The sequence below is a fragment of the Poecilia reticulata genome, linkage group LG12, assembly GCF_000633615.1.
Source record: "Poecilia reticulata strain Guanapo linkage group LG12, Guppy_female_1.0+MT, whole genome shotgun sequence".
In the NCBI taxonomy this organism is placed as follows: Eukaryota; Metazoa; Chordata; class Actinopteri; order Cyprinodontiformes; family Poeciliidae; genus Poecilia; species Poecilia reticulata.
In genome coordinates, this window is record NC_024342.1 from 14,804,173 (window position 1) to 14,814,038 (window position 9,866).

General features: G+C 38.8%; 1 protein-coding gene across 2 annotated transcripts in view; it reads left to right on the top strand.

Moving 5' to 3' along the window:
- Positions 1–8,640, top strand: part of rbm18 (RNA binding motif protein 18) — a 13,732-nt gene extending 5,092 nt beyond the window's left edge. Inside the window, exons 3-6 of one of the 2 annotated variants that reach the window (XM_008424037.2) lie at positions 2,586–2,712; positions 3,507–3,593; positions 6,341–6,441; positions 8,124–8,640. In XM_008424037.2, coding sequence (XP_008422259.1) covers positions 2,586–2,712; positions 3,507–3,593; positions 6,341–6,441; positions 8,124–8,307 — 499 coding nt within the window. In that variant the 3' untranslated portion in view covers positions 8,308–8,640. The remainder of the gene's footprint in view (positions 1–2,585; positions 2,713–3,506; positions 3,594–6,340; positions 6,442–8,123) is intronic. The other variant, XM_008424038.2, reaches the window with a different exon arrangement.
- The last annotated feature ends 1,226 nt before the right edge of the window (positions 8,641–9,866 follow it).

Consider the following 9,866-nt stretch of genomic DNA (forward strand, 5'->3'; position numbering starts at 1 on the left):
TCTCAGCATCCAGGGCCGAGTCCATTTCCAACACACACAGCGCACGCTTGCACGGTCACGTCACACAGTCATTTTTGTGGTTTCTCACACACACACACACTAACGCGAAACCACTTACGGACTTAAAAATAACAACTGCCTAAACAATAAAAGACTGCAGCTTTAAGCCCCTCTGAACAGTTACACAAAGCACCTGGGGGTCACTCTCGGGCCTGAACAGTTACACTCAGATACGCCAACAAAAACACAGGAAGGTCTTCAGTGACGGTTTTTGTTGATTTATTTTCAACGTGAGTTTATTTTTTTGTGTTTTGTAAGGCATTTATAAACGATCATTAAACAGCACTGTTTCGCTTTTGCAGTCATTAACAGTCGGGTGACTCCGTCAGATTAATTACAGAGGAAAATGTAAACGGATCAATGTTTGGTGGAACATACAAACCTAAAAGGTGAGATATGACTAAAGAAGCCCTTAGTACAGTGAGGAGCAGAGACAGTGTTGTAAGGGAGCCAGTAGTAGAAATGTGTCTTTACTATCTTCCAGTGAGGTTTGTTATTAAGAAAATAGCAATATCTGTTAGCATTGCTTTAACCTTTTCTCACAGCTAAAGTGTGCCTTTTTTCCTAGATTCAGTTTTTTTGATATAAGTCATAATGTGATTAATGTGGAGAATATTCACCGAGTTGTGCATAGCAACAACTATGATCATTTTTCCAGCAGGTAGTTTTAGTTGTTTCATCATTAGGACTCTGCATGGACCAAGTGCTTGTATGATTTGTCCTTAAAGATGTTGCTTGGACCAGCGATTTGATAGTTTGCAAACAGGTTTGCATTTTGCAGAATAGTGTTCAGAAACTGGGTTCTTCTTCAGCTTACAGGCTCTTTCCGTCTGATCAGTAACATTAAATTATTCTTAATTCAAAATGGGGATAAGCAGCGCTTAAATTCTGAAAAGTTCAGCAACAGCAGGGCTTTAACCATTCAAAGTGCCTTCATGTCTTATGAAATCTAAGGTCTTTATGCTCCTCTGTAACCTTTAATCAAGGAACATTAGGAAAGTAAAACATGAATGTTAGGTTTGAAATTGTTTTATAAAAGAATAATCAAAGCCTCAATCATAATTTGGCACCATAGCGATTCCTCTACAATGAACGTATGCATACGCTGAACTGGAACAGCATAATATATCCCAAATAAATTTTAATCACAATTTTATTGTGTGAATTATTGTGACTGTTGTGGAATGCAGTATTTTCTGAGGGTGTCAAGATTTCACTCTTTGCTTACCAGTAATACATTCCAGCTGTTAGATTGAGTCTGACTGCAGACTCAGTCTAACAGTACTTAAGGTGCTGAAGATCACAAGAAGAGCTGGAAGGATTGTAATAACAGATGAGAAAAGGAGGACTGGGGTAAATGTGGGTCTTTTAGACATTATATTGTTTTTCATGGTTGTGTGCACTTCCTGGGTTTTAGTAAATGGAAATAATTGTTATAATCCTAACAAGCGTAACTTGGTTGCTTTAGTGCCCACTAACTATCTTCTAGCTGCTTACAGAATAAATAAATAAATGAGTTCTTTGAGTGACCCTGAACTTAAAACTCTTCTGTGCTGTTGGAGAAACAATTTATTCCCATGACTGCTAATGGTCATAACACACACACACACACACACACACACACACACACACACACACACACACACACACACACACACACACACACACACACACACNCACACACACACACACACACACACACACACACACACACACACACACACACACACACACACACACACACACACACACACACACACACACACATGCACTCGCACACGCCGCATATCTCTTCAATGACCGCACATCTGTCGTCATCCTCGGTCCAGCGGTGCCCTGCAGCTTCTACGTCGTCATTGGAGGTTGTTTGTGCCGAACTCCACGGCTCAGGGGGGATTTGAGACTTCCTCTGTTTTATTCCCTCATTGTCCTGCTACTGTATCCTCAGCATTGTCTCGATAAGAGATTTACTGTTAGTGGCTGGCCACACCAGCTGGCCTGCTGCTAAAAAGGTGTCGAGGAGAGAAAGCTGTCATTCTCATTAGCCCGGCCTGACACATTCACACAACCAGTGGCAAAATGGTTTAATGATTTGGAACCTGTTTTCTTGTTCTTTTTTTTTTTTCTTTATTTGTAATCATATAATATAATAGATGTTGTCACCTTTCCAAAATAATGTCCCAAGTCATTTTTTCACCAAAAGATTTTTTTTGTTTTCTAAATCAATTTGGCCATTATTTTAGGAAGGTGATGATATCTAGCAGTTTTAGTTTCTGATTCTTCATAAAGGTTTAATACTTTTAGATGAAGTTTAAAAACATTGTTGGTTAATAATCCTGGGGAATGCATTTTGTAAAATTGTTCTGACCACTTAAAATGTTTTGAGCTTTATTTGGTTGTTTTTGCATAAAATTCTGATTAATTCAATATGTGCAAACAGGTGTTTAATCTTGTTTCATGACTTAATGTATATATTTTTTGACTACCCTTGTTTTGTTTGCCTTTTTTTTTCATTCTCCTGACAGGTATCACCTGGTGAAGCTTTTGGAGAAGTTTGGCAAAGTTAAACAGTTTGACTTCCTGTTTCATAAGTCCGGGCCTTTGGAGGGCCAGCCGCGTGGCTACTGCTTTGTCAATTTCAGCACCAGAGAGGTAAACAAAGTAGACATGAGTCTTTTTTTTTTTAATGCGATTTGTTGTAAATATTCTGCACAGGTAATTTGGGTTTTTGGAGGTAAGGTGTATTAAATCCCCTTTTTCGTAGTCAAAGAACCCATTTTAATGTTTGTGCACACATTCAGAGGGGAGCGAAAGCAGAAAAGTCTTTTCATATAGACTCTCACAGATGGAGTCTGTATATTTTATCAGAGAAGGGCCATTCATTTGGTGTAAAATTTAAAGTGAAATTGTTCAATAAACTTCACGAGAAGACAGGAACTCACCGTTTGTTTTCATTGAAGTGGACCGTGTTTCTAAGGAAAAAAGAAATAAAATAAAAGGATTTAAAAAGACTGCGGTCAACTTCACAGGTTTTGTCGGGCCGTATTTGTTTTGGAGTGTGCCTGGGGATCATGATAAGCATCTCGTTTCACAGCTAGTGTCTATCAGTGGGATATGAAGCCCTCCCAACAGGATTATACAGAGGAAGTGGCTGTTTATCTTACACGCTCGCACTCACTCGCTTGTAGACACGGTCAGATAAAGAACTTCAGGAATATAATTTTACATAAAAGCCGCTCGCACATTTGATGAGACGAAGCTAGAACGTGCTGCGCATGATTTACCTTCGGCCCTTTGTAAGCAGATTGTCTCTTTGCCATCTATCATCATTTATCTAATGATTTAATGGTGTGGATGTAATTACGCACTGATTTTAGTGATCGTTTCGAACAGTCTGTTGTTCCCTCTTTCCTATTCCTCTTTTCTCTTCTTTGTGTCGCCTACAGGAGGCAGAGAGGGCGATACAGTGTTTAAATGGAAAACTAGCTTTGTCCAAGAAGCTGGTTGTGCGATGGGCCCACGCTCAGGTGAGGGTAAGTGTCACGCTGAATCGTAACAGTTTATTAAAGGGTTAGACAAACCTTTAACCTGTGATGTTTGTCTGGCGTGAAATCAATGATATTGTTGAGGTAAATTGAAATATAAGATAAGAAAAAAAAACATTTATTTTAGTAGTTTCCATTCTATGTTCTTATGCAGTTTACAGAGAGCAGCAAGAGCCCTGCACAAACCCAGGGCTGGCTAACAATAGGCAGCTGACTGACGAAGGGTGAAGGGATATCCTGCAGAGAGACGAATCCCGCCCTTCACACACACATACGCACATAGACATGACAGAGGGAGGTGAAGGTCAATGCTGCAACCTCTTTGACAACAGGCTGTTAAATAAATCTGGAGCTGGACTGAATTTTCTTATTGGATTAGAAATGGAAGCTGTCTGCATGGATATTCTCACAGATATCAAGAATTAATGTATCGCCGTATTTTTAAGGATAATTTGAAATTGAGTTTAAGCTGTCGCTCCTGTATGTTGCTTTGCTGAACTTTCTGCATATAATGCAGCAGGATCGTTACATGCTTTATTACAAATACTACGCTAGGGTTAGCATTTTTGTATAATTGTTTACACTCTTGCAATCAAATTGTCTACTTTTTCCAGACCTTTTATGAGGTTAGCTAAAATCTCTGCAGATCCCACACATACTGGACACAAACTTTTATCTTCAGGTCAGCACTACAGAGCACTACTTAAAATCTAGAAAACTCTCTGGTGAACACCATATGTAGCTTGAGTAGGCAGCTGTAAAACAAGACAAGTATATTTGCTCTATTTTTAAGAAAAAATATTAGGTGAACATATGAATATATATCTGTACATAAAGTCTTCTAATCTTTATGTATTCATATTTAATGTCTGTATGCTCAGAGCATGTGACACCAATGCAGAAAACCTGCCAATTAAATTTCGTTCTGATTCTGAAAACATTTGTTTTTTTATTTGTGCATCCATCCATCCTGCAGAAATATATGCCATATTTTCTATGCCAAGTTTTGTTATGTTTTTAAAAATATCCTAAACCAGAAGCAGAGTCTGGAAAATATTGTGTGGGAACCGTACTGTAGCTAACTCTAGGCCATGTTCTGTGTGAAGCGCTTCAAGTTGATTTGACAGTTTCACCCTGGAAGAATTTAGCAGATTTTGTTTCCTTATCGCATAGATGATGGTTTCGGCTTGGTTCAAGATGGCCTCCTTCACTTCTACCCCAATGATAGTGTTTGACCAAATCTGAAACCAGTCAAGAGCTCAGAGCCGCTCGGACTCTCCTTTGGTGGAGATGATTCTAGGGCATTTCTTCTTCTTCTTAGAGTTTAAGCCCTGGAGCTGCCAAAAGATGTCAAATAAGTGACTCATTGGCTGCATGCATTGAAAATATTTATAAGCCAGCCTGAAATACAAAGATCCAAGTAAATGTCCTGAGGTTTAACAAACACCTTTGCAATTTTATAAATAATTTAAAATACACTTTTAATTAAACAGAAGTCAAGATCTAATTTATTTTAAGTAGTCACATTTTATCTATTTCAGAGTTATTGTGTAGTAACTTTGTGAAGTTTAAGTAAACGTTTGCAGTAAAATGCAACGTATGTTTGGTTTTCTTCTGCATATACACATTGGATTACATGTAATATATTCATTTAGTAAAATTGCATTTTTCTATCAGGTTTGGCATCCAGGAAATTCTAAATATATTATACCAAACAGTAGATCAGAGTGTTCAGCTTCATGTGAAGATATCCTAAATCGAGGCTTGATTTCATCAGAATTTCTAGCTTTTATTTTAAATTCTGAAATATTAGGTGAATATATAAATACTTATCTATACATAATGTTCTTTCAACACTAAAAAAGCCTTAAAAAACCATTTCTGATTCATAATATAGAGTAAAAGTTAAAAGGACCCTGCAATGCAGAGATTTAACTGACCCACCTGAAACTTTTTTTTTTCTTTTTCTGAGCTCTCCTGGATTGTTTACAGATTATTCCAGCCTCGTTGGCTGTGTGCAGATCTCCTGGCATTCCGGCCTGGAGGAATAGGTGGAAGGGAAGGGCTTTTGGCTGGGGCAAACGTCATTGTTTCACACTCTATGCATTGCTTATGTCACTCAATAGTATGCAATAACAGCTGTTTTAATTCCACCACCGTAGCTTGAGAACAAGGTCTATAAATGTATGTGTTTATTAACGGAGACTCTTACAGGAAGCAACAGAAATAACCTGTCATGTGATCATCATCCTTTGTTTTGTTTGTGTTTTTTTTTCTCTCTCTGCAGGTTTCATGGTGATTTGGAAGGTGGTTTTGAGAGGAATGAGTGCAGATGTTTGTTGTTGCTCATCAGATGGTCCAACGTTGTCCTCACTCATCCCTTAGGGTGTGACTGAGCTGGACGCAGCGCACCGATTGGTTAATATTTGCTTGACTGGACGAGGAAAAAGTTCAGAATTTCTTTTTCGTTGATCGTACATGTGGAACCGAGTCCGTCAGTGTTCAATTTCCGGATGACTGCTGTCATGTTTACTTTGCCCTGATTGCTACTAATAGAAATCTTTCTTCCTCTTCTGCTTATTCAACAGAAAATATTTAATCTTATGCTGACAGCTTTATGTTTTATTATCCATAATTTGTGACTGTCCTCATGTCTGTTTCTTGCTTCTTGTTTTTTTTCCCATCTGTTTGTCCCTTGCCATCTTTTTTTTTTTCTCGCCACTTATTCTTCACAGAGGTTTGAAGGTTTTCGCAATGAGAAGACGATGCCTGCAAGCCTGGAACCGTCATGCAGCGGTTCAACAGAGGCAGGCTCTATTACAACAAGCAACCTCAGGTTGGTATCCTATTTCATTTTGCAAGTCTGGATCAGATGGAAAAAGACAATTCGGTTTGAAAAAAAAAAAAACTGTTCCAGACTATTCCCTTCACAGTTCTCAAGCAAGCTTTTCTCTGCTTTTCCTCCAAATGCAACAATGATCAGACCACTAGTCATGTCCTGTAAAATTAGAGCCATTGTTGTTTGCAGAACTGTAACCTGTTTTTTTTAATGGTGCTTTTGAAGTTATGGCTTCTTCTTTGCTGAATGGCCTTTCAGTACAATATGGTACATGTGTTTTTTGGTTACTTGTTTTTTCTTTTTTTTTTTACTGTGGATAATGAGATGCTTTTAGCAGATTCAGGAAGCATCTTCACAAGGTCTTTTTGCTTTAGTCTTCAGTTGATACTCACATTTTGCACCAAAAACATCTGAGGCAGAGATCTAGTGTTTTTTCCTGAGCAGTAATAATGGCTGTGCATCCTCCTGGTGTTATTACTTGGATATAATTGTTTGAACAGATGAGTGTGCCACCTTCAGGGTTCAGGAAATTGTATCTAAAGATGAATCAGCCTTGTGAAGGTTCACTTTTCACTTCCTAAAATCTTGCCTGATTTCTTTTTTTTTTTTTTTTGTACCATGTTACACAAGGCATTGAGTTTGAGGTGTTGCCTTAAAGACATCAGCAGATGTGCTGCTGCTTCACTCGAATGCTTACAAAGCCATGACGTCACAACTTAGAATTTCCTAAACAGTCAAAACAGAAAAAAAAAATATCTGAACGTGAACGAAGTCATGAAGAAATACTCTAAGATAGTTTAATTGTTCTGGTGTTTAGCAAATAGAAACAAATGGTGACCCTAACTGACCTAAAACGGGAAGCTTTTAGTCTTTTCATAAATTGTATGCATTTCATTTCAATACTTAACTAAACCATGTACGAAAATTTAAGAACTGCATTTTTTTTCATAGTTTTATGGGGTTTCTCAAACTTGGTCTGGTTTCTGGTGTCACCCCTAAGAAACTTATGCCAGCATGAACTGGATTAGTCACTAACTGGTAAGGCATCAAAGGTATTTAAAGTTTATGTAACATTTAGGTCAGAAGTTAGCATGTTCTTAATGCTGGTGTAACTAATCACCTTACAAGGTGTCGTCGTGCTATAACTAGCTGAACATGAGGGTTCATGCAGGCCTATCTCTATTAACACCCACCAGCCAAACACTGTCAGCTCCAATAAACACACTTCTGTGTAGAAAGGTAAAAATCCATCAGGTTTTCTGGGACATAATGGCATACTTCGCCTCTGTAGTGCAAACCCCACATCTATATCTTCCTGAATCACCTCCCCCACTTGATTCATACACTCCCACTCCCCCCCCTTTTTTTCTTCTCCTTTTAGGATACTTCTCCTACCCTTACCCATCCCTCGTCTACTCTCTTTCACACAAGCCCCACAATTTTTTCTGCAGTCCTGTCTCTTTCGCTCCTCCATACTCTCTCTCATTTACATGCACGCTTTCTGCGCAGCACGGCTGTTGATCTCAGTTCTTTTGCAATCTGCCCCACCTGTCAGTAAAACTGATATTGCCTCCATTTTTTTCCTCCTTCTCCTCCCTCAGTTCTGCATCTCCTCTCACGCTCACTGCCAACATCTCCTCTCTGACTTCTTTCTTTTTTTTTCCCTCCTCCCTCTCCAGCACGAGCGCTAAGATACGTGCCATTGAGGCCAAGCTCCAGATGATGGAGGAGAATCCAGATGATAGCTACTCGGGCCCGTCGGCCTATGTTTACAACAAGCCGCCTGAGAGGAAGCGCTGGGAGCCCTACTCTAAATCGCACCACAGTAACCAGAGCAGGCCCTTCCGCAAGTTTAGGAGATGACCCATCCTCCTGCCTACTCCGAAGCCCACTCCTCCTATCCTCCTCCATGTTCTGCTCCTAATTCCCCCCCTCCCCACCACCATCGCTCTCACAGACTCGTAAATTTGAGAAGATTTTGAAGCGGCAGCAGATGAACAGCACCAAGACTGTGGATGATGTGTTTATTTTTACTGCTGTGCCAGCGATCTGACTGGCTCATCTATTAAACTGCTCTGTCACTCTTGCGCATTTCTGATGCAGCTCACATCTCCTACACACATCTAGTCTTTGGTTTAACACGTTTCCTTGTTTTCACTTCATGTTATTTAATTATTAAAATGTTTTGGATTTGTGTTGGAGTTCTATTTTTATTTTTTTTTTCACAATCTTTCATTTGTTCAGGTACACTGAAGTAAAAAAAAAAAGTACAAGCTCCTCTTGGGTCTTTGTTTTTGTTTGCTCTTTTGGACCCTTTGCGGTTTGGAGACCAGGAGTCTCCACAACTGTAACCACTGAAGAAAGCCCAGCCCAGATGTGTTGGATTGTCATTTTTTGGGTTAGGAGGTGGGACATATTCTCTCAATGACTTCCCGTCTGCTGCATCCGTTGGCTCAACAAGTTGGATTAGAAGTCAAAGGAAGTGCGGTGCCCACAGCCCTCCGACGCATCGCAAACATCTACCTTCACACAGAAGGTGTGAAGGTAGAAGTTTAGAACATGTTTTCATGAAGTAATAAGCAAAATAGAAGCAGGATGTATTTAATAGATTTGTTTGAACATGGACATCGGGGACTAAAACCGTCTTATGAGGCTTTAAAAAAATGGGTTTCAATACCCAAGATGCTATATCACATTTTCATTAATAGAATTGAGAAGGATATGAAAAAATAAATAAGTTGGTTTGAAACAAGACTGAAGAGACAATATGTTCAGCTTCCTAATAGATTTTACAGTTTAGGTTTGCCATATACTAAAACTGATTGGGTTAATGATTCATTTTAGGCAACATACATGACTAGCAGTAATTACCAGGCCCTACTAATATAAACGTCTATTCTTGTTTTTCCCAACTGAATTACTTGAGGTGTTTTTTTGTAGTGGCTGCATGAACCTTTACAACTCACAACTTTACTTTTGGATTAAGAAAATTAAGAAAGTGGGACTTGCAATAATTTCTATCAACTATCTTTGGATAAAAAACTTGGCTTATTGGGGTATTTTGTGAATGTGTGCTTTCGTCTTTACGTTTAGGTGATTTCAGCGAACATTAATATTGTTTTAAAGTCGAAGATAAAATCATATTTCATTTTTCTTTTTTTTCTTGTTGCTTTTATCTAAAAAACGAACCGTTAGAGAGTAAACTGGTTCTCTAACGGTACCTTTAAGCCTCGTATTTTAACCAGCTAAAAGGCACCAGAAAATCACCGGTATTCTTGTAGGGACATATGACAGCTGGCCAATGGCGCTTCGAGATTCAAAATCATATTTACGTCAACCAGACACTTGATTAAATTATTTATGTATTATTTGGAAAGCTACTATTGGGTTCAGATGCTTTTGGCCATTAATTGTCGTTTTCA